Source organism: Leopardus geoffroyi, chromosome D1, assembly GCF_018350155.1.
Source record: "Leopardus geoffroyi isolate Oge1 chromosome D1, O.geoffroyi_Oge1_pat1.0, whole genome shotgun sequence".
Taxonomy (NCBI): Eukaryota; Metazoa; Chordata; class Mammalia; order Carnivora; family Felidae; genus Leopardus; species Leopardus geoffroyi.
Genome location: NC_059329.1, coordinates 53,531,711 through 53,559,642, shown reverse-complemented (window position 1 = coordinate 53,559,642; position 27,932 = coordinate 53,531,711). Strand labels below are relative to the sequence as shown.

General features: G+C 46.5%; 1 protein-coding gene across 6 annotated transcripts in view; it reads right to left on the bottom strand.

Moving 5' to 3' along the window:
- The window catches only part of TENM4 (teneurin transmembrane protein 4), a 2,911,279-nt gene that overhangs the window by 98,936 nt on the left and 2,784,411 nt on the right, over window positions 1-27,932 (bottom strand). For 5 of the 6 annotated variants that reach the window (XM_045483835.1, XM_045483838.1, XM_045483840.1 and 2 more), the window contains 3 exons: window positions 24,533-24,718; window positions 16,626-16,652; window positions 9,003-9,149 (listed from right to left, as the gene is read on the bottom strand). In XM_045483835.1, coding sequence (XP_045339791.1) covers window positions 9,003-9,149; window positions 16,626-16,652; window positions 24,533-24,718 — 360 coding nt within the window. The remainder of the gene's footprint in view (window positions 1-9,002; window positions 9,150-16,625; window positions 16,653-24,532; window positions 24,719-27,932) is intronic. The other variant, XM_045483839.1, reaches the window with a different exon arrangement.

The window sequence follows — 27,932 nt, the reverse complement described above, 5'->3', positions numbered from 1 at the left end:
GCTCACTGTACGCTTCACAGGATGGACAGACGCCAGGCCAAGAGTTCCGTCTGCCGACGCCTTCCCAACTATTCACTTAGCACATATTTGCAGAGCAGTAAACGTGGCCTAAACCTTTGCTAATAGAGATGATCATCTTGTTAAATGAAGCACCTATTTCAAAAATGACTGGGGCCCACAAAATTCTTATCAAAGGCTCAGTTTACAAGGTGAGCTTTCGTGCAAACCTCTCTATTTTCTTTTTTTAAGTTTATTTGAGAGTGAGAGAGAGCAAGAGACAGCATGTGTCTCAGAACAGAGGAGGGGAGAGAGAGAGAGAGAGGGAGAGAGAATCCCAAGTAGGCCCATATGGAGCCCCAACACTGGGCTGGACCCCACGAACAGAACCATGAGATCATAACCTGAGCTAAAATCAAGAATTGGACCTTTAACTGACTGAGCCAATCAGGCACCTCCCCCACCCCCGCCCCCATCTTCAAACACAGAATATGGCAGCCTGATAGAGTGCATGTGGCTACCCCGGAGGGAGATAGACTCTTCCACACTTTTGTTTTCTTAGGCATAGATGACAGATTTTAGAAGAGTCATGTTAAGAGAAAAAAGCATGCTTTGGAGACAGAAAAGTAAATTTGGGGGTAGACTAGAAACACATCAATGTATAGTTTTCATGATTCTCTGGTTTGGCTAGTTTGGAAACATTTGCATTTTCCAAGGACTTCATAGTTTACTTAATTGTATATTATACAGAAGTTGGCTGGCTTATATAATGCCCATGTTTCATTTGTATGCTATTCCCATTGAGAGACCCTCCTTATGGCAAACAGAGAAAAAAAAAAAAACAGAAAAATAGAAAAATAGTATTTTCCTGTTTCCTTAAAATTTTCAATAAAACCCTCTTGAACTCTAAATATTACCTTTTGGGAAAGAACATTTTTTTCTCCAGAAATATCCTTTTTCCCTCTTCTTTCTGCGTACATGGTGAAAGTAAAGGGGGCAGAAGGAAATGTTAGACGCCATTCGGGCTCCTGGAGATTGGAGGGCAGCAATGCCTCCGGAGGGACTAGAGGGCAAAGGAAAGAGGGAAGGAAGTATCCAGAAAAAAATCAGACTAGAGATTAAAAAGAAAGATATAAAAGAGGGAGGGAGGGAGGGAGGAAAAAACCAGGAAAAAAAAAATGCAGGTCTCTGGGCGTACTAAATGAACATCCCAAAGCAGTTCAAGTACATGTGACCTTGAACTTGAAGCCCTCCAGGGCTAAAATGCTGCATGGTCCACTGAGCGCTCGCTGCCTTTTGCCAATATTTCCATCTAAGTGCTACCCACTTGAGGATGAGGGCTACGCTGTTTCCTCTAGCCCCCTCCTCAGTGCGTGCTCGGCTGGTGGGTGTCAAGTGACCTTGAGAACTGGGGAGTAGGGAACATGAGAGAAAAAATAAACCAGTCCAGAAGCCCAAAGAGCCAGTTCCTTCCCTGGCTCTGTCACTTTCTGGGGGTGAGACCTCTGGCACTTCCCTTCCTATGTCTGAAATGTCATTTATTCATATGGAACCAGGATAATAAGCTGTATCAGTCCCTCAGGATTGCTGAAGGTTTCCTGGGTTGTAAAGAGTAAGTGAGTCATTCACTGAGGTTCTAGTGTCCTCCCCATGCCTGTGGCTGGTCCCTGGCGTCCCCTCTGCAGACATGTGCTGCAGCCCAGGGCTGGGTGAGGTCCTCTGCCATCAGTCACCATCCTGAGTGGCAGCGGCTTTCTGCTCATTTTGTGATCTTAACTGCTGCCAGTGAGTGGTGGGCCCTTGGGTGACTCATCCCCCCATCTGATGTCAGTGTCCTCCTCAGTTAGACAGAGGGTAGATGGGGCAGCCTCTGGGGTCTAACCTGCCGGACAGCCACTTCCTGGCCTTTCTATGCAGCAGGCCCATCTCCCCTGATGGCTGGCCTACAGAAACTTCCACAGAAAGTGAAAGGTGTGCCTGAGGGTCCTTTTGAAGTTGGTGGCTCAGCTAGCCTTCTATCTTTACCAGGGAGGACCGTGGGGCTCAGGTTAAATGAGTTACTCAGTGTCCTACTGCTGGTGAGGTGTGGAAGAGTTGGGAATTGGGTTTCTTATCTTTCTCCAAATCCAGCTGTTCGGCACTATCCTATAGTCTACATCTTTATCAATGCTTTGGACATTCTGGTCCCTCCACAGAGGGCAGGAACTGACTTGTTTATTTCTCTATCCCAAATGCATAGCACAGAGCCTTGCACACAGTGAGCATCACATTTGTTGAATGAATGAACAAACGAATGAATGATTATATGAGGACTCCGAATCAAACAGCTCAGTCACATTAGCAGGCCCATTGAGGGCCGTGGGTGTGGTGGAAGCCAGTCCCCCCGGTAGGAGTTCATTCCTCTCCTTAGAAAGGAGGCATGGGGGCAGGCCCTACACCAGGCACTGGACAAACAGGGAGAAAACGGTCATGCCTCTGCAGGAGTCGGTGTTCTGGGTCAGCCAGGGACCAAAGAGCACTGGGAAAGAAGGTCGAGATGGGGCTAGGGAAGCCTGGAGGTGGGAACCCAGCTTGGGCTGAGGGCTGGCATATTTCCTGGAAGACAGAATGCTTAAACTAGGACTAGAGGGGTGGACGTGAACAAGCCAAAAGGAGAACAGAGCTGAGAGTGGGTCTGGGAAATCCACGAACCAGCAAACTCTTTGCATCACAGTTGTTTGCACGTTCCTTACACTCGTGGACCCTTAACTCCTGCCCTAGCTCCACAACCCAGCAGCCAGCCTCATCTCGCGGTTGTCTGTAGTCTGGCCGCACAGCGGCTTCCAGGGAGGCCCTGGGCGTGGGGGGTGGAATATGCCTCCCTCTCTGTACACATCGGGAAGAAGGTTTTGTCATTTGCTATAATAAATTCTGTGCCTTCTTTGAAAAGGCTTGCAAAATCTCTATCTGACCCTTGGAACACAAGATTTTTAAAGGTCAATTTCTCTCTTGTCTCTTATCACAAGAAATGTGGTTTAGAGATAGTCTGAAGGGTTTCCAAATTCTATGGCCTTATGTGAGCTCTCCATTCTAGCAATGGGAAATGGGGAGGAGGAAGGAGAGCAGAGAGCTTTGTTCTCTGTTTTCCTGAAACTTCTCCTTCCAGGTGGCATCTATCAGTGATCCGTATTGCAATCCATGATCGTTTTTCATGGGGCCGACAGTACCTGAAGGGCTTATCACACCTTGAAGCTGCTTACAAATCCTTCATCCAAAGGGTCTGGTTGTTTCAGAATCCAGTGGATTTTATATTCTGTCTTCTTCTTTTTTAAACACCCATTCCATTCTAAACCTAGCTCTCCTGCTGTCACTGTGTGACACTGGGCAAATAGCTTCAGCTCACGGAGCCTCAGTTTCCCTGCATGGAAATGTCTGTCTTGCAGGTTTGTTGTGAAGGGCTAGACATCACGTCCACAGAGCATCCAGTACAGTGCCTGGCACGGAGGGGATGCTCCCTATATTATGGCCAGTACTTTCCTTTTTGAACACTTGAATTATTTTCTTTCTAGCAATGAGCATGTGACAGTTTGGAATACACATTTTAATCAACAGATGAGAAAGGCTCGAAATACATTATTATATGGAGAAGCATTATAATTGTAAGTCAAATAAGTAGAGTGTAAAATTTCATAGACAGCATCATTTCAATTTTTAAAAATAATTATTTATAGATGGCTATATATTTATTTTATAATAAATATCATGCTTCTGTGCTTACAGATGGAAAGGCACAGGAGAATGAGAAGTGATATTTGCAGGTGAGGGACTGAGGCTTAGAGAGGCTGAGGAGCCCACACAGGGGCAATGCAGCAAGCATGCCGGGGTTTGAATCCAGAACATCTGGGCACAGATCCTGCACTTTTTAAAATAATTCTTTTTAAAGTTTATTTGTTTGAGAGACAGATCGAGTGGGGAAGGGGCACAGAGGGAGAGAGAGAGAATCCCAAGCAGGCTCTACACTGACAGCACGGAGCCTGATGCGGGGCTCGAACTCACGACGGTGACATCATAACCAAGAGTCAGACTCATAACCACTGAGCCACCCAGGTGCCTGCCTCCCCCCTCCCCCACCCCGCCCCAATCCTGCACTTTTAATCACTGTGCTGTGTTGCCTCTTAGGCACTTCGGGATTTTTTTTTTTCTTTTTTTTTTTTTTGAGAAGGAGAGAGAGGGAGAGAAAGAGAGAGAGGGAGGGAGTTTGTGCGCTCTCGTGCATGGTAGTAAGGGAGGGGCACAGGGAAAGGGAGAGAGAATCTCAAGCAGGCTTCCAACTGAGCACAGAGGTCTACGAGGGGCTCTCCATCTCATGACCTTGAGATCACAACCTGAGCCGAAATCAAGAGTCTGATGCTCAACCAAGTGAGCCACCCAGGTGCCCCTGCCTTTCAGCCACTTTGAATACAACATTTACAATCCTCACAGTGACCCTGTAAGGCAGGCATTAATTACTAGTCTCATTTTACAGTCACTTTGCACCTTGGGGCCACAGTTCACCATCCCTGAAATGGACATGAAATGAGCAAGCCCCCCCCGCCCGCTCCCGCCATCAGAGGGTCACTATGAGAGGGACGAGAGGATGCATGTGACAGCACTTCCTGAAGGGTTTCATAGCTGGTACTATATGAAGAAGGCACCTCTTGTTAGGTGGGGCACACAGAGGAGCTCACAGTGAGTGTTAGGCCTGGGCCTCTGCCTGCTGGCTTTGCTCGGCCATCTTACCAACCAGTGTTCTGGTGACATCTTGCAGGCAGGTTAAGGGTGAAGGTAGCCCCAACAGAGGATCAGTGCACTGGGAGTCACTGTGTCACATTCAGGATCTGTTTTCTGGTTTTATACACCATGACCACACATGAAAACAAAAACAACCTAATAACGCTAAACCCAACTCAGCCATACTGTGAACTTTTTTTTTTTTTTTTTTTGTCTCATAGTTTAAAAATACCTCAACAGCATTCTTCATGAAGCTTGAAATTCAAGTTTAATATAGAAAGGACTGCCTTAAGCCTAGCAAACTGGGAAAGAAGAGAAACCAGAAGTTCTCAGATAACTTGAAGAGCTGCAGTTGGGTTTACCATGGAACCACGAGTCTGAAGTCTGGGCACACTGAAGAGATAGCGTGGCCAGACCTCCCAGACTATGACAGTTTCTGCCACCCATCAGCTGTGTGACTCGGGCAAATACTTCCCCTCACTAAGCCCCAGTTTCCTCATTATGCAGAAATAGTAAGGGGATAATAATACCACACACCTCAAGAGTTACTGGGTGGATGCATAATTGCTCTGCAAACTGTAAAATGGCATACAGATTATCATTCTCAGCCCCTCGTTGGCTTTGGGAACTGTAGTAGCCTATTTAAATTTGACTAAGCGCTCGCACTGCATTTCTAGGAAGAGGATGAATTGCTAGAAGGCAGAAGTACTGTAGGGTTACGAGGCCACGTGGAATGGCTCAAGAGTCTTGGCCCTAGCGCAGGCCATGTTACTCACTTCCTGTGTGATGGAACACCCCCTCTTTGGGCTCCCGTTTCCCTGCCTGCAACACGCAGGGAGGAGGAGGAGGGAGCTGCAGTGTCTCTTCCAGTCCTGTTCCTCGACATTAAACTCTGCCATTTCCTTCTCCGAGCCCCCGTGTCACATCAGCCGAGAACAACACTCAGCTAGACTCTAACGCTTTCCCTGCCACCCTGCCTTATTTATCTGGAATTATGCTGCGTTCCACATCGTGGCTGAAAGAAAGGCACGTATTCCATTCTGTCTCCACTAGATTGGGTTGTTAGGATAGCAATTTCTTCCAAACGACTGTGGGCTTCCTAAGGGAGAAAGACTGGGCCACGTTCACTGGTTCTTTCTATCCCCTCAGAAAGGAGCATGGTGTCGTGGAGACAGGAGGAGCCCAGCAAATGTGTGCTTGATAGAATTAAAAACAGCCCAGTGCTAAATATGGCTCACTCTGTGATGCCTTGTATAGCCTGCCCCATTCCTCCCTCCACCAAAACTGCTCCCGTTTGGCCAAGACTGAGGGTAATAGACCAGTGAGGATAGACTTGCCCCCTCCAGTACTAGGGGACAGTCTACTCCCCATGGCTGTTTCCTCTGTGCTGCCCTGCAAAGCAGGGACCTCATGCACCATCTCCTTAGCTCCCCCAATGGGTGGAGAGCCCACCAAGCTGAAAGGACCCTGGGTAAGACATTTCCTCATTTTACAGTTGAGAACCCAAGACCAAGCTTGCTGAACAATCTGGTCTCCCAGGCTAGCTGTCTTCCCAACCATGATGACCCATGAATGTCTTTCTGGCTAGACTGGAGGCCTCACAGGACAGGAAGCATATCACAGTTCCCAGTAGGGTGCTCAGGCAAGTGATAATATCAGTTGAAAGACTGGATACTCCTTCACCACAGCAATTATCTTATTGCAATGCAATTGCAGGCTGCTTATCTCTCCCTCCAGACCATGAACTTCATAAGGGCAGGGACCATGTCTTATTTGTCTCTGAAACTCCAGGATGCAGGACAGGGCCTGATGCATAGTAGACATTCATTTAATGTTGGTTGAGTACGTGAATGAGCTCAGGTTACGATGCTACCATATGGCTTTGTTAAGAGGTATATAAAAGCTCGTCCCAGTCTATAACATGCTCCATAAATGCAAGAGGTCTAATCCCTGTACTTGAGGATTTTCTGGTTGTTCTTTTCTAGTCCCTGATGGTTTATCTCTCAGAGCGCCTGGAGAAGGCTACATTCCTCTGGGGTCTGGATCAACCCTGTTTCCTCTGATGGGAAGCTCTTTCTCCCACTGAAGCTGTGGGGCTTTGGGCTCTTGTGTGTCCCTGCCCCATGCAAACACTGGCGAGTTTTAGCCCTAGGAGGGCAGGCTGAAGGATGGTAAACAGGATACACAAGGGTTGTGCTTCATGTGAGACAACGGACGAACCTTGTTTTATAACCTATTCTTGTATGTGTGCCCTCTTCCCACATTTGTCAAGGACACACGGTTCCTTTGCTGCCCAGATGCTCAACAGCTGTTTGAGGGCTTTGGCCAAGACCCTGCATTCCTGACAGGGGAATGACTTCATGGTGCAGTTCCTGTCCCCTTCTCTTCTAACTACATGAAGTTATTGTTGGCCATTGGAATTGTGTCTACAGGCAAAGTAAAGGAGAAGGCTGGGGAGTGATGCAGATCATTTAGGCTGACATCTCTTTCCTATGAAGAGCAAATATTATCACACTTCTTCTTGCCTGAAGACAAGGATGCTTGGTGCCCTTCAGCGCTTTGCTCTGCCTTTGCCCAGGACGATTTCTCTGAACAGAAAGCCCCTTCCTTTCCAGGAAACACATTCCAGGTGAATGTTTCTCTGCTCCCACACCGACCAATAGAGGACTCTGTAACAGTATCCCACTGTCCACTAGCACTTCACCTTGGACTTTTCTCCCCCATCTGAATTCCTGGAGCACAGGGACAGGACTCTGTCATCTCTGTGCCTGGCCTGGGACCTGGCCCCACAAGAGGAACTCTGAATATTTATGGAACACAGGAATTAATGGACTCCCTAAGTTTCAGATTGATTAAGGGACATTTTGACCCTGCAAGTTCTCAAGAGGAGAACTTGAACCTGCTGTCTCTGCTTATCTGCCAAGGCCCAATCCTATGAGCTCCTTGTTGACAACTATTCCACAAGGCCCTGACTGGCACATAGGCCTGGCCACCTCCTGGATGCAGGCAGCAGGGAGATGGACTGAAAACTGGTTCAGACAAAGACCAGTGGTCTGAAATAGCCCTTTCCAAACTGCTGTAGCCAACTGAAAGCAAATGAACCAGAATAATCACAATAAACCCCCACATGGCCTTTTAATCTGTATGGTGCTCTGAGATTGTAGAATCACACTAAGTAGAAAATTCCCAGAGGTTGGGATGCTGAGTTTCTGGCCTGCTGATTTCCTAATCTGTGCTGTACATTAGAAAGTCCCTTAGTATAAGTGCAAAAACACATTTGGATTAGGCCAGCTGTTAGGTCATCGTTAGAAAGAAAGGGTCGACTGTTTCCTTTTTTTTTTTTTTTTTTTTTTCATTTCTCTGTTTTTAATCTCTCCTACTAACCCCCTGAGATTAGGAGAATTAGGAAGAATCAACCTATCTTCCAGGAGAGAAAGTAGGGCACATCGTGATTATATTTATCCAAGGTAACACAACAGAAAGACAAAGGCTAATTCTAGACTAATTTAAGGACTGGAATGGTCCTCATGATCCAACTGCCTTATTTTATAAATAGGGAGTGTGAGGCCCAGAGACATCAAGTAACCTGCTTAGGGATACACAGAGGTCAAAGACAAATGGGGATTGGAACCCTGGTCTCTTCTGTCTCAGCTAAGAAATGTTCCACAAGACTAGGCCACTCCTCTTTAGGGGCTTGACTGTGCAGCACTTGGGAAAAAAACCTATTAACTAAGACCAACTCTATTATAAACCCACGGGAACACAGGATGTGGGGCAAGGTGACTCAGTGAGGGTATTACCAGAATGAGGGGAGAAGGGGCATCAACCGAAGGGAACTCAAGCTCCCTCCCCTGGAGAGGCGTCCTTTCTGCCACTTTTTGTAACACAAAACTGGATGGCCTCTTCTTGTCCATTTCCAGTGAGGGGGACTTCATGACTTTGCCAGGTAAATCATCCCACTATTGAGTTGCTAGAAAATTCTTTCTTCCATGTGCCCTCTCCCCTGCACTTGCTGTCAGATGGTAATTAATTTTATTTACATTAGTTCATTTAAATTAATTAAGATGGAACAAGTGGAGATACGTACTTATTCCTTAGACCACATGTGCAGTTTTCTGTCTGCCCTGCAGGCCTCCTTGACTGGACAGCTGGTATGCCAGGGGTCTGTGGCCTCGATAATGCCCACCCGCCACCCTGTGGCCCCACCCCGACCCCCCACTGGAGCTGCATGGGGCCCCTGGGTGCCGGAGCCTTACCTCCATCGTTGTCTTTGCTGTCACCACAGGCGGTTTCCATGGATGTGTCACAGCCCGCTCCTCTCCAGCCCAGCTGGCAGACACAGTGCCACCCGTTGAGGTCCAAGGTACATCTGCCATTGCCATTGCACAACCCAGGGCAACCCTCTGCAAGGCAAAGCACGCAGAATCGAGGTCTGATTGTCCGCAGCCACCTGCAGTCACACACACTCACACTCTTCCCGCCTGCTTGGAAAATGCTCTCACATCCTTCAGCATATCGTTGCCCCTGGCACCCGGGGAAGACGGATCGCTAGGAACTGCCCCTTTGCTGAGAGGGCCACTGAGAGGCAGAGGCGAAAGGACTTGCTAGGTCCGCACGGTTAGGAAGTTGGAAAGTGCTGGGGGTAGGTCTGAAAGTCACGCCTTCGGCATCTGAAATCCTCCCTTTCAAAAGTGATCAGGATTCCCAAGGGTGAGTCAGTGGATGTGAGCCTGTCAGAATGTGAGTGGTGGAAACTTTTGCCTGATCCTTGCTCCGTGTTCACTCCTGTGTATCTTTCCTGTTTCTGGGGGGCTGTTTGGAATGAAGCGATCATCCCCCCAGTATACTCCTCATGTTCCCTCAGTACTGCTGGGTCTCATTCTAAAAGGGCTATGCTTTTTTCAGCACTGGTTACTGGGTCAATTGTATTGGACCCTAGGCTTCTCATTTACTTTGTCCTGTTTTCTCCTAAGCTGTCTTTGCTTTGAGGAAGAGTCCTTAGGTCTCTTGCTTCCCATCTTATCTATAGCCCCTAAGAAGAGGGTTCGGCATGCATAAAAGCCCCGTAGACTGCCATGAAGACAGACTAACTAGGGCCGTCTGTGTTTGCAGATGCAGGTACAGACAAGCTGCCCTTCCCTAATGTAGTTCATCTGTACATCTGTGTGCCTGTCTGTTATTTATTAAGCACCTTCTCTGGGCCAGCCCTGGAGGTATAGAGATGAATAAGACCTAGTTCTTATTCTTGAGGAGCATGCAGCCTATCAAAGGAGACAGATTTGTATAAGCAAAATATTTCACTGCTACGTGCCCTCGGGGAGATGTACAAAATATGGTGGGAACCTGATACAGGAGTGACCATCTGTCTGGGAGAACCTCGGGTGATTTCATCAAGAAGGGTCAGGCAATGCTTAGACTCTGCCTCGGTTCTGCTTTGCCCAACAAATAAGGTGGGGAGTTATTATTACTTGTCAGGTAGATTTACAGGTTTTTTATTACCACCTTTTGAAACCCTTCTGAGTTTTGGGGCTCAGGAATCTATGTCTGAGAATCTGCTAAGTTACATGGTTCGCTTCAGCTTCTATTTTGCCACTTGGTTTTCATTCAAGTCCTCATTTTAACATCTGCTAGCTCCTTTCTCAGAGCAGCTATCAAAAAACAGCTTTCGCTGGCATGCCTTCTGCGTTTTCTCTCTACCCCTGCTCGGTCTCAGGGAAAGGTATGGACGCGAAAGTCATCTATAAAACTAAATTCATTATGATGAGCAGCAGACTGCTACGAATATGGCTACCGACTGAATTTTGCCAGGGAGTAACTGAAAATTGGCCCATTATTCTTAAATGGGACAAATGTGAATGTAGCTGTTCAGTAAAAGACGTAGGCCAAGGTACGGACTCACTGAGTGAACCATCAATTAGAATATAAAACTTTAGTGTTTCAAGGACCTTTGGTAGTTGCCTTTTATTGCAAAGTAAAAGAAAGGAGCACGTTCCTTTGTATTTGAGATGTTCAAACAGCAACCAATCCATCTGGCCACGGTGTTTGTCATTCAAAGGAAGGAACATTTATTGACCATGCACTCCAAGCCTAGCAGGATCCTTCCAGAAGTTTAGAAGCAGTGCTGTGGTCTTTGCACAGCAGAAGCCTGTTGGGAAAGGTGGGAAGCCACCAGCATGGTCACCCCAAAAGTGATCGAGAAAGCAGTCGTAAAGGCGCAGGAGCAGTGCTGTGCATGCAGGTGATTACCCAGCCATCCTGACCTGACCAGCCGCCCTTCCTGGCCAAAACCATTACAGACTCCCTCTTTCCCCAGTCAGTCCCATTTAAATGTTTATCCACCCAGCTGGGATTGCCTTTCAATCGAGCCTCATTTGTATTCGCAATCAGTCTTGGAGGAAGGACGTAGAGTCCAATTGTTAAGAATCAATTGTTAAGAATGGTAGCGGACCGCTTTCTCTTGCTCCAAGATGTAGCCTCCTGTGAGATGCAAAGAACACCTCTGGTGTGAGAGCACGGACCTGGAAGCCCTATCAGTCTGGTTCCGTCACTCAGTGGCTTTTATGACCCAAGCACCTTATTTAATTTCTTTGAGCCTCAGCCTACTTATAAAATGGGGCTGTTCATGGGATTAAATAAGATAGTGTATGCATGAAGCACAGAGTCTGACATACAGCTTGAACACAATATCTGAGTCTTCTACTGACCTTTTTCACCTTCTATTTTGAGTAAAGGGCACACAGTATCATAAGTCGTACCCATAATCGTACACAGGGCTCACAGAAAGGCAACACAGAAACCTGAGGCACTTGTCTAGATCAGAGTCAGACAACTTTTTCCGTAAAGGTTCAGATAATAAATATTTTAGGCTTGGGAGCCACATGGTCTCTGTTGCAATTAATCAAACCTGCTATTGTAGCTGGAAAGCAGCCAGATATAACTTATAAATGAACGGCCGTGTTCTGACAGAACTTTATTGACGAAAACAGGTGATGGGCCAGATTTGGCCTGTGTGCTGTAGTTTGCCAACGCCTGGTTTAGAGGCTTCAGGATGGTAATACGACGACAGTTGCCGTCTGCTGAGGGTCTACCATGGCTAGCCTCTCTGCTAGACACTTCACACATACTATTTTAAAATAACTTTTTGTTATTTTTTCGGATCCTGGTTTTCTAAGGCAGTTACAATTTCACACCATTTGATCCTAAATTTTAAATTAAAACCATTTGCTGTAACATGGTGTGGACTTTGGGACTGGGCAGGCTTCAGTACAAATCCCCATACTACCTTTTTACTTACTACCCATGTGATGACTGGCAAATTATTTAACTCTCTAGGCCTCAGTATTCTCATCTGTAAAATGGAGGTAAGGCCTAATTCAAAGAGTTGGTGAGAAGATTAATGAGATAATGTATGTCAATTATTTGGCACAGTTATGGGTAACATAAGCAGGCATTCAATAAATGAGAGCTGCTATTATTATTATTATTGAATTGATTAGCTTTAACATTGTAATAACTTCACTAAGAAATTCACAAACCAGAAATAATCCTTTGCCAGTCCCCACTGTCTCAGTTTTGGGTCAAGAGCTATGGTCCTCATAAATACGAATCTTGCCAAAGAGAGTTGAGACAAGGCCAGCAATGTGGTCATGGGAGTCAACATGCATCTCCCTGGGAGGCAGTGAGATGGGTTCAAGGCCACAGGTCCCAGCCTGGCAGGCCCACCACTTCATGCTTTCCTGGTGCTCTGTCCTCCCTGGAAGCCAGTGTCCCAAGTATACGTAAATTATTCATTTTGCAATTAATGCTTATTCCCTCCATTGGACTATAAGCACCATAAGGCAACTTTGGACCTATTCCCTTGCCTTGCACGCAGCACATACTTGATGGGTATTTGTTGAGATGAATCAATGAGGAAGACAGGACACCTAGGTTCTGGTACCTGCTGCCTAACTTGTGGGATCTTTGGAAAGTTACTCTTCCTCTTTTGGCTTCAATTTTCTTATCTATAAAATGAAGGCTCAGATGAGATGATGTGTTAGGTCCTTCTGGTGCAGCTGACCCAAAAGAGAGGATCAAAGCAACTTCAATTTTGATGATATTGTTCTCAATTTAAACAAACTTTTCTCAGCACCCACTGGATGCCAGGCAGGTGTGTGTTAATTCTGGGGCATAGAGAGATTCAATGTATCATCCTCTGCCCTCAATTATGTTATATTCTATTTACCTATACCTTACTTTGTTCCAAGAAGGATTTAAAATGGGTCTCGTAATCTCAAACGATACTTCTCAAAGTGAATTTTGCACAATGCTAGTACTATGAGGTCCTCAAAAACAAGCTTCTGTGGTCAAATTTGGAAACTATTTTATCCTAGTTCTTATTCTATAAAGTCACACGGAATATTAATATATTAAAGGCTCTGAGAAGTCTTACAATAAAGAAACTTGCTTATTTTTCAGAACATTCTCCAGTTTGACCTCAGAACATTTCCCCCCATAACCACTTATAATAACGTGAACCATTCCATTCCAAAAACCCCTCTTTGGGAACCCCTGCTCTAGTGAGCTCCTCTTAGCACATGATGCTCAGCGCACACATTCTGTGCTGCTTGGAGACTGCCTTGGAGGGGCAGGTGTTCTCGGGGAGGGTCAGCTCTACATGTGAAATCACAGGAATGCTTTAAATACAGTTAGTTTCTTCAAATGCACCAAGTTCTACCCTCAGGGTCTGCACTGTCCTATCAGTCTCAGGGTTTCAGAGGGACTTTGAGTACCTGGGGGTTAAATGGGGTTTGCTCTCAGTCAGCAGTTTGCTTCTGGAGTAATCACACCCCCATTAGCCAGCATGAGGAAGCCTCCTCGGGGGTGACATGCTGACTTTCTTAAAGCAATATGCCTCCTTACCCACCACTAACGCTCATTAATTCCACCAGCTCTGAAACTCATCAATAATTCAGGGAACCCAACTGACATTAACAATCCCCTCTGGAAGGACTCACATCAGGCATTTGCTAGAGCCAAAATAATGTAATTTTAAGGTTTAGAGAAGGGCTAAGCTTTTCAAAAGAAAAGATGCCCTTTAAATGACAAGGGACCACTTTATCTTCAGCCCTTCTGCTGAAGCCGATGAAGAAGTCCCCCTTGAAGCTAGCATCAGGTATGACAAGAAGACTTTCAGAATCCTTGAAGGTAGTTTTTAGTTATGTGGCAAAGGGGCTATGTAATATCCCTATCATGTATTAAAACGTCCCGTTTCTTTCTGGTTCTCTTTCTGGTCCTCTTGTCCTTTTTCGTCCCCACAGTCACTTCCCTTCCCTAGATAAGGTCATCATCATCTCCCACCTGGATGATGGCAATAGTCTCCTAATTGGTCTGTTCTGTTTGCCCCCAAAGATTCCCCCTCAATTCTTTTTCCTCAATATGGCCAGATGGATCCTTCCAAATCACAAGTGTCATCACGTCATTATCCTGCTTTTAAAAACCTGTAGTGGCTTTCTCCTATGCTTCTGCTGAAGTTCACAATGTTGGTCTACAAGGTGCTGCCTAAATTGGGGGGTCTCATTGATAAGTGGCCCCCGGAATTCACCTTTCATAACCCTCATCACACATCAATGGAATTATTTGTTTTATTAGTGTCTTCCCTGCCAGACTGCTGGCAATACAGGAGTAGGAAGCATTTCTGTTGTATGGTATCCACATTTCCTGGCACTTAGGAGGATTCAACATATTCGTTAAGTGCATGTTGTATTTTCAGTCTCTACCAACCCAACTGGAAAACAAAGAGCAAAAGCCAGCTTATCTTCTGAACTGCATGGTGCTCTAACAAGTCCTGAGTTTGTGCTGTACGGGTCTCTAAATTCTTTTTTGTTTTTTCAGGATTGGTACCCAATGTACCAGAAAGTCAGCAGGATGGTGGCCTGGCTCAAACCTAGATTTTGGTAGAGAACATCTGTCCTTTAAAGCAAGTTATGATTTATTGGCTTAATCCAAATAAAGGTCTGATGATATTTTCTGAACTAAAGATCGGAACGGGTGGTTTGAGAGAGGATATACATCACTTCCTGGTGAGGCTGCCAGTTTGGAAGACATGGTTTGGAGGAAGAATCCTGGAAACTATGGGACATTCTTGGTGAAAGGTGACAGAAGATAGAATGCTGGAAATATGGATCAGGTCAGGAAATTCAAAGTCCTGGCTCCGCCACTTACTAGAAATGTGACCCAGAGTGGGCCTCTCAACTTCCCCAACTTCAATGTCCTTTTCCAATAAAATGAGAGTAGTTACATCTGCTCCCTTACAAAAACCCAAAGGGCTTGCTTAAGACTAGATGGGTGTGAAAAAAAATTCACATAGTAGGAAAAGTTCTACCAAATAGATGGTTAACATTATGAAATTTAATCTATGCTGAGGACTCCTCTGATAATGGTTATGTGTGAAATAAATTCCTGTTTTAAAGAAGCTCACAGATATGACTCTCTTTTGCTGGAATGATTGTATTCTCTGTTGAAGACCAGCACATAAAATGCAAGGGACTTTGCTTCTCAACACCAGGCATGCATCTCATGGGCCCCAGTAACACCTTGGCTGTATTTGGCAAAGATGTTCCAGTTGGAAAGTATTCAGTCATTTATGTTTCCCCCAAACCCTTTCCATAAGTTTTTAAACAGCAGTTTCTATCTCTTATTATAAGCCAATTTAGCTGTTTTCTTTACAACTTCAAAAATTAGTCTGGCTAATGAAGTCCTCCAAATTAAGGGTGAGAATAAGAATATAATGATAAAATAGCATAGCTAACATTTACTGAGCATCATCCCTGCCCGTGTGCTAAGCACTTTACATTCATTATTTGGCTCAATCCCCATGCCCACCCTAGGGGGGTAGATCCTGTTATCAAGTTTATCTTAGAAGGACTCTCAAGTGAAGGGAGGTTAAGTAACGTGCCCAAGGTCACCCAGTTCGTTAACTGCTGGACTTGGCGTTCAGGCTCAGGCAGTCTGACAGTGAAGCATTTGTCATTAACCACTGAACACGTATTCTGTGCCAGGTGATGTGTCACGACTTTGGGACAACAAGACGAATATGGCGTGGTATTTCTCCTCAGGGGGCTCAGAGCCTTTTTTAGGTACACACATACCTAATCTTTCTCAGACACATTCTTAGAGTAATAAGGCCTATTTGGAAAATTAGGCACTACCTAATTAATTAAGATGTTTAAAATGGAATGACTTTGCCTGTAGGGAACACTCCTCAAAGATAAGACTTACCAAACTTGGGGCTTCTCTGAAAAGGGGAAAAAAAAAACCCAAACAAACAGACCATCCACTCCCTGAGGTCAGGGGTCTGTTTCCCCAATTCTCCAGAGCCTATCACAGTATCTAACACATAGCACTAGCACCAGTGGGTGCTTCGCATGCAGCTGTTGGATGAGTCAACACGACAACAGCAATGTCATGTAGTTGTTAAGATTCCTTAGCTTGCTCTGGGGCCCCTTCTTTTCTCAGGCCACCCACCCTGGTCCTCAGCATCTTAATTCTGATGGACCAGGGTCTGTGTAAGGGATGGGTAGGGTGACATAAGATGGGGCAGAAAGAGTGAGTGGCGTATGTGTGTATGGGGAGGGAAGGAGGACAGCACAATGGTGATGTCACAAACAGACTGAGCGCTTTAAGGGGAAGGATGACACTCCAGGTATATCAACCACCGTGTGACCAAAAACCCACCCTCTGGGTAGTGGATGCTGTGACAAAGCTGGGGATGTGGCAGCATCTCGACACCATGCTTTATGGGGTGTATATACATTTCTTATATACACATTTCTTCTTTTATGCTCATACACAAACACACACACGAAGACAATAGGAAAATAGAGGAAGGAAGACCATACCTTTAACTACCCTATCCAGATAGTGCGCTTGGGAAATAAAAGACAGGACATTTAAGGTAGGATCAAGTAAGTGCAATACTGCCTGCCACATAACCATGCCGGGTGCTAAGGAGACACAGGGGATGCACCCCACGTTTGGGACAGACCCGCCATGGTGGCGAAAATAAAACCAAAGACAAGATGACATGAGAGAGGAGGAGGGAGAGCAAGCACATTCTCCAGAAAGGGTCAAAAGGAACTTCAATACAGTCTACGATCCAGGAGTTTGGAATTGTGATCATATATAAGAAGACATAGGGACGGGGAAAACAGGAGAAAAAGGAGGATGGAGAGCTGCAAAAGTGGCCATGCTCCTGCTCTGTCAGGTTTGTTCCACTTTATGGAAAACTAGAACTTGCCCTCTGTCCACCCAGAGCAGCACCCAACCTCCCTTTGAGGGAAGCAGCTGCATGAGAACAAGGGCACTCTGTTTGGGCAGAGGGGCTCCCAGGGAGCTGAAACTTAGAGCTATGCAAAACTGGAATCATCTTTGATACGGGCTGGGGAAGTGGGTTGAGTCTTTGGTCAAATATACCACTAGATTATCTGTTTGCCATTCTGGAATTTTCCACGGACACATGTGCCCACATAGAGTTAAATGCAGAATGCTTGGTGTCCCAAGTAAGATGCATTTCTCCTTTGTGCATCTTACACAGAATGTAAGGTGCAGGTCGATGGATGCCACCGTGAAAGACAAGAAAAAGAAAAGAAAACCTGACCACTTCTCAGTGCTCATTACCTCAAAAGATAGAATGATGTTGGCTTTGTTTTCCAATGGAGGGGTTGCATCCAAGCATTGGCTTACTTGGCAATCTAAGGTTTTGCGTATCTTGTGAGGATGGGTGTCAAACATTGCTCTGAAAGAAACCTCGCAGTACATGTATGTGCCCCCTTTGTTCCCAGCGTAAATCAGTAGTGTCATTTCATCTTCCCCACCTGGGCTGCAGTCATAGCCCTTAGGGGAGCTTCCTTTCCACCCTTCTCGTGACAGCTCCCCTACGTGCACCCCCACAATGGCCAGACCAATGGCCCTCTCCTGAAGGGCCTGATGCTCTCTGTCAGGCTGGCCTCCACCCTCAGCTTGATTTCACACATGAATCTAAAGCACAGAAGTAGGACTGGACTGCATGGTGGGGCCTTATCTGGAAGCCCTGGGGTTCTAGAAACTGTTGGAACATTCTTACTCCCCTCATGAAAAAATATAAATTTTATTTTTTCAGTCCTCTGGCAAGGATAGACACCATTGCTGTTCATCAATATATATTTGCCTCAAAAGACTGGTGGATGAGAGGCTACGTTTTGACTTTAGGTATCCATACGGTCTCTGTTTCAAGATGAAATATGCTTCCGGAAGGCTGCATAGCCAAGTGGAAAATTGGGAAGAGGTTTTAACTGGGCCTGCATGCTTCCCCTTCATGCTTACAGATGCTACGGAGTCCGTGAGATCACAAGATACAAGAAAGGAAAGTGGAGGAGAATGGCTTATTAAGGCAAGAGTGAATAAATAAAGCTGTGAAAGGCTGAGCAATGAAAAGTAGGGCCAGCCCACAGGTAGCGCGGCCCGGGAAGCATCTCTGGTGAAGGTGAAGGCTTTCTTGATTCTCGGTTCAATCTGTCGCGCTTGTTTTAGTCAAGCTCATTCATCTAGATTTTCAAAGCGATCTAAAATTTCTCAGACGTCACCTCCCACAATATGTCATCACATACAGCATCTGCGGGACCTCCTGGCTCAGGTGGTGTGCTTAGCTTTCAGATCTGTGGAGTTTCACAGAGCGTCATGAGCATAGACTGCTGTCATAACTGAACCCAGCTACAGAAGCACTGGAGTTTCTCTCACAGGGTTGGAAGGGAGACACCATCAGCGGGATCCAGGTGGCCACACCATCATGCAGCATCCTCTTTGAGGGAGTTCTCTCACAAGAAAAACCTTGCTCATCTCCAAACTTAAGGGTGATATCCTGGCTGTGGTGACGAGTACAGATTACCTCTACTCTGTCGGCTTAATCTTCCCAAGCCTAAGGGCTGACTTCAGAGAACTCTCTTCTAATGCCATTTCTTTCATTATTATTATTATTATTATTATTATTATTATTATTATTGCCATTTCACTTTTAGGAACAATTTAGTAATAATGATCTCTTTTAAAAGTCAATATGTTTCTAATATCTTTAAAAAATGCTTACTAATTTCCCAGGACAGAGAGTGGGGGGGATGGAGGGAAGGAGCAGGAACTACAGGCAGTGGAAATGACTGAGGCAGACTCAGGTTGCAATCGATGTTGTGGGTTTCCGAAGACAAAAGTGGGCATTCGATACTTCAAATTCCAGCTCCACAAGCCACTCTGTCCTTTCGTACCCAGTGATCTTGAGCCACACCGTGCGTCCAAAAGCTGATAATGGCCAGTCAGTACCAAATCCCAAAGTTTTCTGGGAACAGAATAGAGCTTCCTTGTCTCTGGCTATTAAAAATGGAAAGGATTGGGGTGCCCGGGTGGCGCAGTCGGTTAAGTGTCCGACTTCAGCCAGGTCACGATCTCGCGGTCCGTGAGTTCGAGCCCGCGTCGGGCTCTGGGCTGATGGCTCAGAGCCTGGAGCCTGTTTCAGATTCTGTGTCTCCCTCTCTCTCTGCCCCTCCCCCGTTCATGCTCTGTCTCTCTCTGTCCCAAAAATAAATAAACGTTGAAAAAAAAAATTAAAAAAAAAAAATGGAAAGGATAGCTGGGATCTCTGAAGTCCAATGCCATTTATTTATAAAAGCGATATGCAGGAGTCCATACTGTTGTTCACGCTTCTATTGTTTGAAAATCTTGGTACGTTTGCCCTGGAACGTAGTCACTTAAGAATCCATCATGATTTTAAAACAGTAACTTTCAGAAAAGAAGGTACAAAGTCCATGAGTTTGCATTGCGCGTGGTGGATTCAGGACTTCACCAAATTCCTTCATCTTTCTCTTCAGGAGAAATGTTTCTTATGCTCTGTCTCTATTCCTGTCACTCTGCAAGAAACTAGAGATAGTGGTGGCATACAGCTATTCATGATACAGACTCCGAGCCTTTGGCATGAGTCTGTGAGGGCTTAGATACCTTTAGCACTTCTATGGCCTCCAACATGCAAACCTCTTTCCTTGACTCGCTTGTACCAACATAAGTTTCCAAAAGTTTCTCTTAGGGTAATCCCAAGAAGCCTCAGGGACCCCCTGTCAAAGGCTGTGGAGAACATGGCATGAGGTTTTTCATTCTTATTCTCCGGGAGCCCCTGTTGACTCTAACAGTTGTACTGCTGATACACATCAGGCCAGATTAAACAAGGGTCATTATAGCAGGTGATGGTTAGGGTGGTTATGATCGTGTGACCTTCTTTAGATGTCTGACAAACCACTGAAGAGATGTTCTTGTTAGGATCTTGGATACATTAATCCCCTTCTCTCTTTGGATGAAGGGTCAATGAGTAAGTGGCCAGTGGCACCAACCCAAGAGGGACGCACAAAGCCCATTAAACCTCCTTCCAGTTGCCTACCTCTACCACCTGTGGGCTAAAATCCCCCAGAACCATTGACTAACCAAGCTCTTGCTCTGATAACTTGGGGTAGAGGCCTGTCCATTTTCTCTTGTCCTTGCCAGCATCTGTCCTCTCAGGTCACGGGTGCTGTTGTGAGAGAGTGCTTTCAAGGACAAGCACAGGGTTGTCACACAAGCACTGACACTTTGTCGGTCTCTTATAAGCTCTCAGTTAAGGAATGTCTGATTACAAACAAGAAACCTGAGAGCTATCAGCCAACAGTGGACAAAGAACTCCAGAAGATTTTGTGGCCTTTCTTTATAATTTCTCTTCATCGTGAAGTCTGGCTTTGCTCACTGGAGTAATTGCATCATCCGAGTATTATTTTGATCTTTACTCCCAGAGGAGGATTTGTTTAAGAATCCAGATTTATATGATTGGACAGCTCTCCTGAAGCCTAGTAAATAATTCTGTGTATCTGGCATCTTGAACAATCACAGCTTTGGGGTCAAGGTTGGAATTTTACAAATGTAATCAGAAGCTAGCATTTCCCACATGTGTTTTGAGACTTTAAAGACAAGGGGGCACTGAAGTGAATAAAACAACTATCATAAAAGTGACCAAAAATGTTAGTACTGGTTTCAAAGAAATAGGAAAAAATTAGACACCTTCTCAAATTTAACTATGATTTTTAGCTTTCTCTACAGAATTGGGAGGTCAAGGCCCGGACTTGAGACCCATGAAATTCCTGGAAGAGACATCACAAAATAGGTTTTATGGCTCTGGGTTGACCACGTACTTGAGAAATAGGGCCGCATCAATTCATCTTACCTTAACTTCTGGATTAGGAAAACTGGGTTTCATCTATGCAAGTGGGGGCGTTATTGACGAGTGAGAGTGAAAAAGAAAAATCTCTTCTTACTTGGGGGATATATTTAGGATTGGGGTAACTCAGTTTTGGGATGCTGGGTGTGCAGGTCTGTGGGCAGTAGAGGAGGAGGCTGTAATGCCATTCCTCCAGAGGCCTTCTCCGGCACCCCCATTCTGTGATCCCCAGAGGGAGAAAATGAAGCCCCCAGTGGCCATGTGGTCTGCCCATGGGTCTTTCGCCAAGAGAGACAGACAGTTCCTAAGAGAAGGAATTAGGATTCAATGTGAAATAGTCTTGCTTGTTGACAAAAACATGGGTCATTAAAGAGGATGCCATTGTCCATTTCCCTTTTGCTCTGAAAACCAAGCTCTTTTGAGAAAAATTAAGTAGTTCCATAAAAGAAAAGATGGACCAAAGCCTCCGCACAGAGATAAATTCCTACTATAATAATCTGCCCCAGGAAATGTCACTGGGGTGAAGAGATCCTTCTGCCGGGGATTTGACCATAAGGAGCCCAGACTTGTCTTACTGTTTAATGCCAGCTGGCAGGTAATCAAATCATTCTTTCCTGTTTACGGAGGGCAGTGGTGTGTAAATAAACAGTCCCTCTGCTCTTGCTTCTACTGTATGGAGGTCTCTGAATCAGTGTTGTGGATCCCAGCTTTTTCTCTGGGATGGGACATCACTAAGCTCCAGCACACGAGCTAGCTGTGCTATAGTGACCTACTGTATAGTAATGAAATCTGATAACAAGAGAACATTTAACACTTTGGATTTCTAACTCTTCACATCAACAGTTTTTGTCTTTTCTTAAATGATCCTGAAACGGAGTGAAGTTCCCTGGAAACAGAAGGAAGTGCTTCTTGTCACCATCAATGATCAGAAAGGGGTCTTTCCTCATTTCTATTCCAAAAGGAAAACGAAGGCACCGCTGCTGTTTCCCTCATTTGCATCTCCTACCCTCCTTCCCTTACACTGGACAAGGTTACTGAAGGGTTCCTTCAGCGCTAGGGTGTTGGGTTTTCACTGGGGATGCAGCTGGCCACAGACAGAGACCCACAGAGAGCAAAGCTGCCATGCAGGGAGATCAGACAGAGACACACGAAATGCTCACCACAAAATGAAAGGTAACAGAATTCTGAGCCAACGTCCTTTCATCTGAGCCACTATGACTTAGTCCATTACTTCTTCAATGTCCTGTGACATTTTTCTGGTATTTAGGACTGTCGGCCTCCCTCTTGAATCATGCGCATTTACCTGGAAGCATTTCTTATCTGGAGGAGAAAAAGCATCTGCAATCCCAGAGAGGAGCTGGCTCTTAAAGAGTGACAATGGGTACTTGGGTGTGCAGGGGAGGAGAGGGCAGGTGGCAGTGGGGTGGGATGGTTTGACTTTCTGGCATCAAAACAAATGGGAAATTCTTCAGGCCATGCTGATGTACATCTATAAGACACTAGACACAGCACAGCCTGCCCACCAGCCCTGTCATGAATCATCTGTGATTGAGCTGGGGGAGAACTTCCTGAAATCCCTCATCATTGTTTGACTAAGATGAGATGCTCTTATCTTATGAAAGTCTGACATCCATAAACTTGTTGGAACTTGCTATGGTGAGTTGAGGACTCTGTAAGCAAGTGATAGAAAACAGAATGCGTTCTCTCTGGGCTCTGATTTTGGTTTTAAGAGGGACGGGCCCCCTTCTGGGCTGGCAGACTTAAAGAGCAACCAGTCATGGTGAAAGTGAGGGTGTAGGGAAAGTGGGGTTTAAGGAAGAGGGCCCCGTGGGTGACTAGGGCCACTTCTCATCAAGGGACATCCAGGACCATTGTAAGGTAGGATGACATTGATATGAGGAAGCCACCCAGAAGTGTGCAGTCTCTGCTAGGGACAAAGCACCGTGCACTGTGGCACCCTCTGCTAGGGACCAGCAGAGACTGCACTGCTAGGGACCTGCTCCAGGATGGCTCTGTTAAGAGTACGGGGTAGGCAAACCAGGTTTGCAACTCATGAGGAGAAGGCACAGCCTCTGGGAAGGAGGTGAGCCAGATGCCTCCGTAGCAAATTTGGGCTTTGCCTTGAAGACTGCACAGCAAGCAGCTGGTGAGGAGCCTGGGCACCAAGGCTCAGAAAACCAAGCCTCAAGTTCCAGTTCTACTTCTTAAAAGCTAAGTGACCTTAAGCCTCAGGTCCCTGAAAAGGAAGAAATAATATGTGTGTCTTCACAGGGTGACACACCCTGGGAGCAGGGGTATGAAATAATGCAGTTAGAGCCCTTAGCACATGCTGGGCACATTGTAAATAATCAAAAATTAGAAGCCATTCTTATTAATAAGTGCAAGGAATCCCACAGCCATTTATAAACAGAGTGATGCTGTGGGGGTGGGGAATGATGAATACAGACTAATTTCAGATCACAAAACAAAAGGAATGGAGCCCAAGAAAAATGAGAGCAGTGGCTCCATTTGCTCAAAATTTCTTTGTCCCCCAAAAGATCTGGGGCTTGTCTCCCAGGTTCTGTAAGACCCAAGAGGTGACTTTCAGAGTCAGAGAGACACCCGGAATCCTGCCTTCCAAAGCCATGTGCTCACCATCTGATCACAGACCCCCCTTTTGAAAAAAATGGAAGGGGAAGAAGTTAAAACACACACACAAACCAGTTGATTCAATAAAGAGCTTTTGGTGAGTGCTCTTTCCAGGATAACAAACGAAGCAAAACGTCTGGCTGTGTTTAAAATCAACAAAAGCAGCAGGAAAGGCAGGAAGAAGGGGGGGGGAGTGATGAGCTTGTGCCGAGAGCTGCCAACGGTGCTGCTTCAGCAGGAGCCATGGGAGGAGCCCCAGGAGAGGACAGAGGAGACCAATGCAGACTGGATGGAAGCAAGGACAGGGGAGGGAGGGACAGAGCCAGGCCCAATGGGAGGCAGAAGTGGTGCCGGGGCCCGTGGGAAGCTTTCCCCAGGATTCCAGGCCTCTCTCAGAGCTCTGGCCTAGGCGGCCAGGGGGTGTGGGGGCCTCAGAGCTAAGCCCAAGCGCTCCCAACCAGATCATGAATTTGATAATAACGGCCACACTTACTGAGCACTGTACCATGGGCCAGCCTGTGCTATGCTCTTTATATGCAGTATGATCCCCATTTTATAGGTGAGCAAACTGAGGCTCAAAGAGGCACTGGGACAGCCCACAGCTAGCTGCCAAGTGGTAGTAGTCATGTGCCTTATTCCTGACCCCCAGCTTCTTAATACAGAGCCCTACCGCGTCCGGCCCAGGAAGGGTAAATAGCGAGGCACGTGAACCAGCTAACAGACATCTGGGAAATGCAGACTGGGAGGGAAAAGGTTAAAGATGGCCAGCTGTGAGCTTAAGTCCAACTGATGCTGGGAAAGGCCAACCATAATGTCGCCAGATGAAAGGACGTTTTGCCCAGCTCCCACATGCGGACAGAGGCAGCATGCCACCCGCAGCAGGTCCCGCAGCAGGTCCCGGGCCTGGGCCCGCCATACCGATGGTGCAGTGTTCGCCGTTCCAGCCGGGGCTGCACTCGCACTTGCCGTCGCGGCACGTCCCGTGCTCCGCACAGCGCGGGTGGCAGGCCCGCTGGTCGCAGGCCGCCCCCATCCAGCCTTCCTCGCAGCGGCAGGTGCCCCCCACGCAGACTCCGTGGCCGCCACAGTCGGCAGCACAGATCTCTGTGGGGAGGAGGAGGGTGGAGGGGGGGAGGAGGAGGGTGGAGGGGGGGGTGGACGGCGGGGGGGGAGGGGGGGAGGACGGCGCGGGGGGGGGAGGAGGGCCGATGGGGGGAAGAGGTGGGGGGTGCAGGGGAAGGGGGGAGAGCACAAGGGGAGGGAGGGGAGAAAAACAAAACACGTTTTGAGCCAGTCATTGTTGGGAACAAGGATCACACTTGGCTACCCACCTCGTCTCCTGTGAGGCTCGGGAGTCGAATCTCCCTGAACAGTGACCCTCAGATGAGAACAATTCTCCGGGCAAAAGCCTGTCCTGACCCGTTTCCCTACCAAAATAGGGCGGATTGGAGGGCTCTGCTCTGTTTGCTTTCCCCTATTGCCAGCCTGTCCCTGCTCTTGTGCTTGCCACCTCCAACGGGGACGGGCCTTCCAAACAGATGTGAGGAAAAGTCAAATTTAATTAAAAACTGGTTACGTGTGAAAACAAAGTGAGGACGAGTCCCCCATCGCCAAGTGAAGTGCTCATGGATCTGGCTTGGGCACGTGCAGGGGGCCTGGGATCTGCATTTCATTCTGGCCTTGACTGCGATCGAGGTGGGGTGAAAGGGAGGCCAGTGCCCCGCACCCCGGCGTATTTTCTAGGGGGTGGCTCTGTGCTTCTGCCACCTGTGCTCCATGCTCCACACACTGCCCTGTCACTCCCACTCCAAGCACCACCTCAGTGGCCCTTCTGATCCAAAGCAAAGAGTTGGGGGACCATCTCACAGCCAGAGAGGGGTTGCCCAGCCCTTCGCAAAAGGCCTGTGAGTCGGCACGAAACACACACACGGCCCGATTCACAAGCCGCTTCGGCTGGGGGCCAGTGGCAGCCTCACAGTTACACAGGCAGAGGTTGTGAAGTCTCGGAAACAGGTTTTAGGAAACTGGTTGAGCAGCTGTGGCCACTGATGCTCTCTGCCAGCATTGTGACAGAGACCCTGCCTGGAGTGTGGGCCTCGAGGCCCCACGGTCTTCAAATGAAAATCCCAATGCTTTTATTCTTTTTCCAACTAAATTAACTGGCACTGTGTCACGCTGCATTTGCCCACGACAGCTTGGAATCTTCCAAGCTGTATTCTGGTTTAGAAGCTACTAAGAGTCTAGCTATTTTTGAAAAAGGAGCTAAATCAAAATTAGATCGCAGAGGCTTAGACCTTTCATATCAACCTACAATGCAATGGCTACAATGTTTAAGAACTAAATACAAGGGGCACATGGGTGGCTTAATCAGTTAAGCATGTCAACTTCAGCTCAGGTCACGATTGTGTGGTCTGTGAGTTTCAGCCTCGAGTGGGGCTCTGTGCTGACAGCTCGGAGCCTGGAGCCTGCTTCAGATTCTGTGTCTCCCTCTCTCTCTCTCTCTGCCCCTCCCCTGCTTGCGTTCTGTCTCTCTCTGCCTCACAAAAAGTAAATAAGCATTATACACACACACATACACACACATATGTATATATATATACACATATAAGTAAACATATATACATATATAAATAAATAAATAAGACTTAGAATCAGATGGGATTCCAAATATATGTTCTGCCAGTTATGTGACCTCAGGCTACCTATTCCATTGCTGAATTTCGCTTTCTTCTTCTGTAAAATGGGGGTGGTGACAGCATCCCTTTGGAGGGTGCCTGATATATAGTATATATCAATAAATTCACACTGATCATTCATTCTTCAGATAGTACTGCATGCATGCCTACTATGCACTAAAGACTGTGGCTGTGTCAGGAATACAGAGAAAAACTAGACACAATCTCCATCCTCTGGGAGATCACAATCCAGACAAAGCACAAACTGATGTTGGAATCCAAAGGGTATCCAAATAATCTACAGCTGTTACTGCTGCACCTTCTTGCTTATACACAGTAAATAAAAAACCATGAATTTTAGGATCAGATAGATTTGGGGTCCACTCTTGTTTTGTCACTTATTGGCTGGGTGATCTGCAGGTTGCAGGTTATGAAATTCATTGAGCCTCGCTTTCTATGTCTGTGAAACAGGCATAAAAAAATTCCCATTTCACCATCTCACAGGGGTGGTGTTAGATCAAATGAGGTAATGTGTGGGAGAGCCATTTTTGGCTTAATAACTAACACGTATATCAGGTTTTAGAGTTTACAAAGCACTCTTCATATGCAATTTCTCATTTAACCTCGACAACAATGCTGTCAGAACACCCAGCTACTATCTTTCTTAGAGGTGAGGCCACTGAGACCCAGACAGTATGAGCGAATTCTACAAGGTCATGCGGTTCTCCTGGTGCTTCTTCCTTGTTTTGACAATTCTCAGGGCAATATGCAAGACAGACATTTTAAGATTAAGGAAACTGATCAGCAAAGAGGCAGGCTCTCCTCTGCAGGAACCTCCTGGTTCTTCCAGTGGGTCTGTCTCCTTTCCTGGCCCTGTTGCTTATCTTTTGTTACATCCAAGTCAGCCCCTGGATATATGTGAAATGAAATGAGATCCCCTCCGCAGAATTTCCCAGACACTCAGTCTCACTTTTGTCATCTGGAGACTGCTGGGCTGCCCATCCAAATGCAACATTTCCTCACCATTTTACACCAGACACGCTCTCCTGGCATGAAGCTGAGGTTGCCTGGTGGTTGGGCCCCTCTCCATCAGCCTTTTACAAGCTGGGTTGTGGGCTCTTACACGTCTTAATGCAAGGGGCCTGAACAGGGTGACCTTGATGTTTATGGGATGCTAACTGATGGGAACACAGCCTGTCAGTGTTCAGGTTCCCCTCTGCAGATGGCCTCTCCGCCTGCGTGGGAGACTCACTGACTCCTGATGGGAGCAGAAACCAGAGATGCTACTTTATCATTTGGTCTCAAGTTGTAGGTCCTGTTGTGATTTTTCTTATGTTTCTCTCTCTCTCTCTGTTTTTGTTTTTTTTTTGTCCTTGATATAAAAGGAACTGCTTTCGTTTTCCTTCTTGATTTTTGCTTTGACATGAAAACAGATATAACTTCCCAGAGTGGTTGCTGGAAACCAAATAGGATGGCACTGAAGAATGTGCTTTGACAGCTCATCTATCCTTTATGTGATGTAAGTGGGATTCTGTGAAATGTGGGTCATGGCTCCTCTCCAATCCCAGTTTCCTTGCTTGTAAGCCAGGGATGACACTAACCACCGGACAGGGGTGGTGTAGGAACTGCTCTCACTTGTCTCC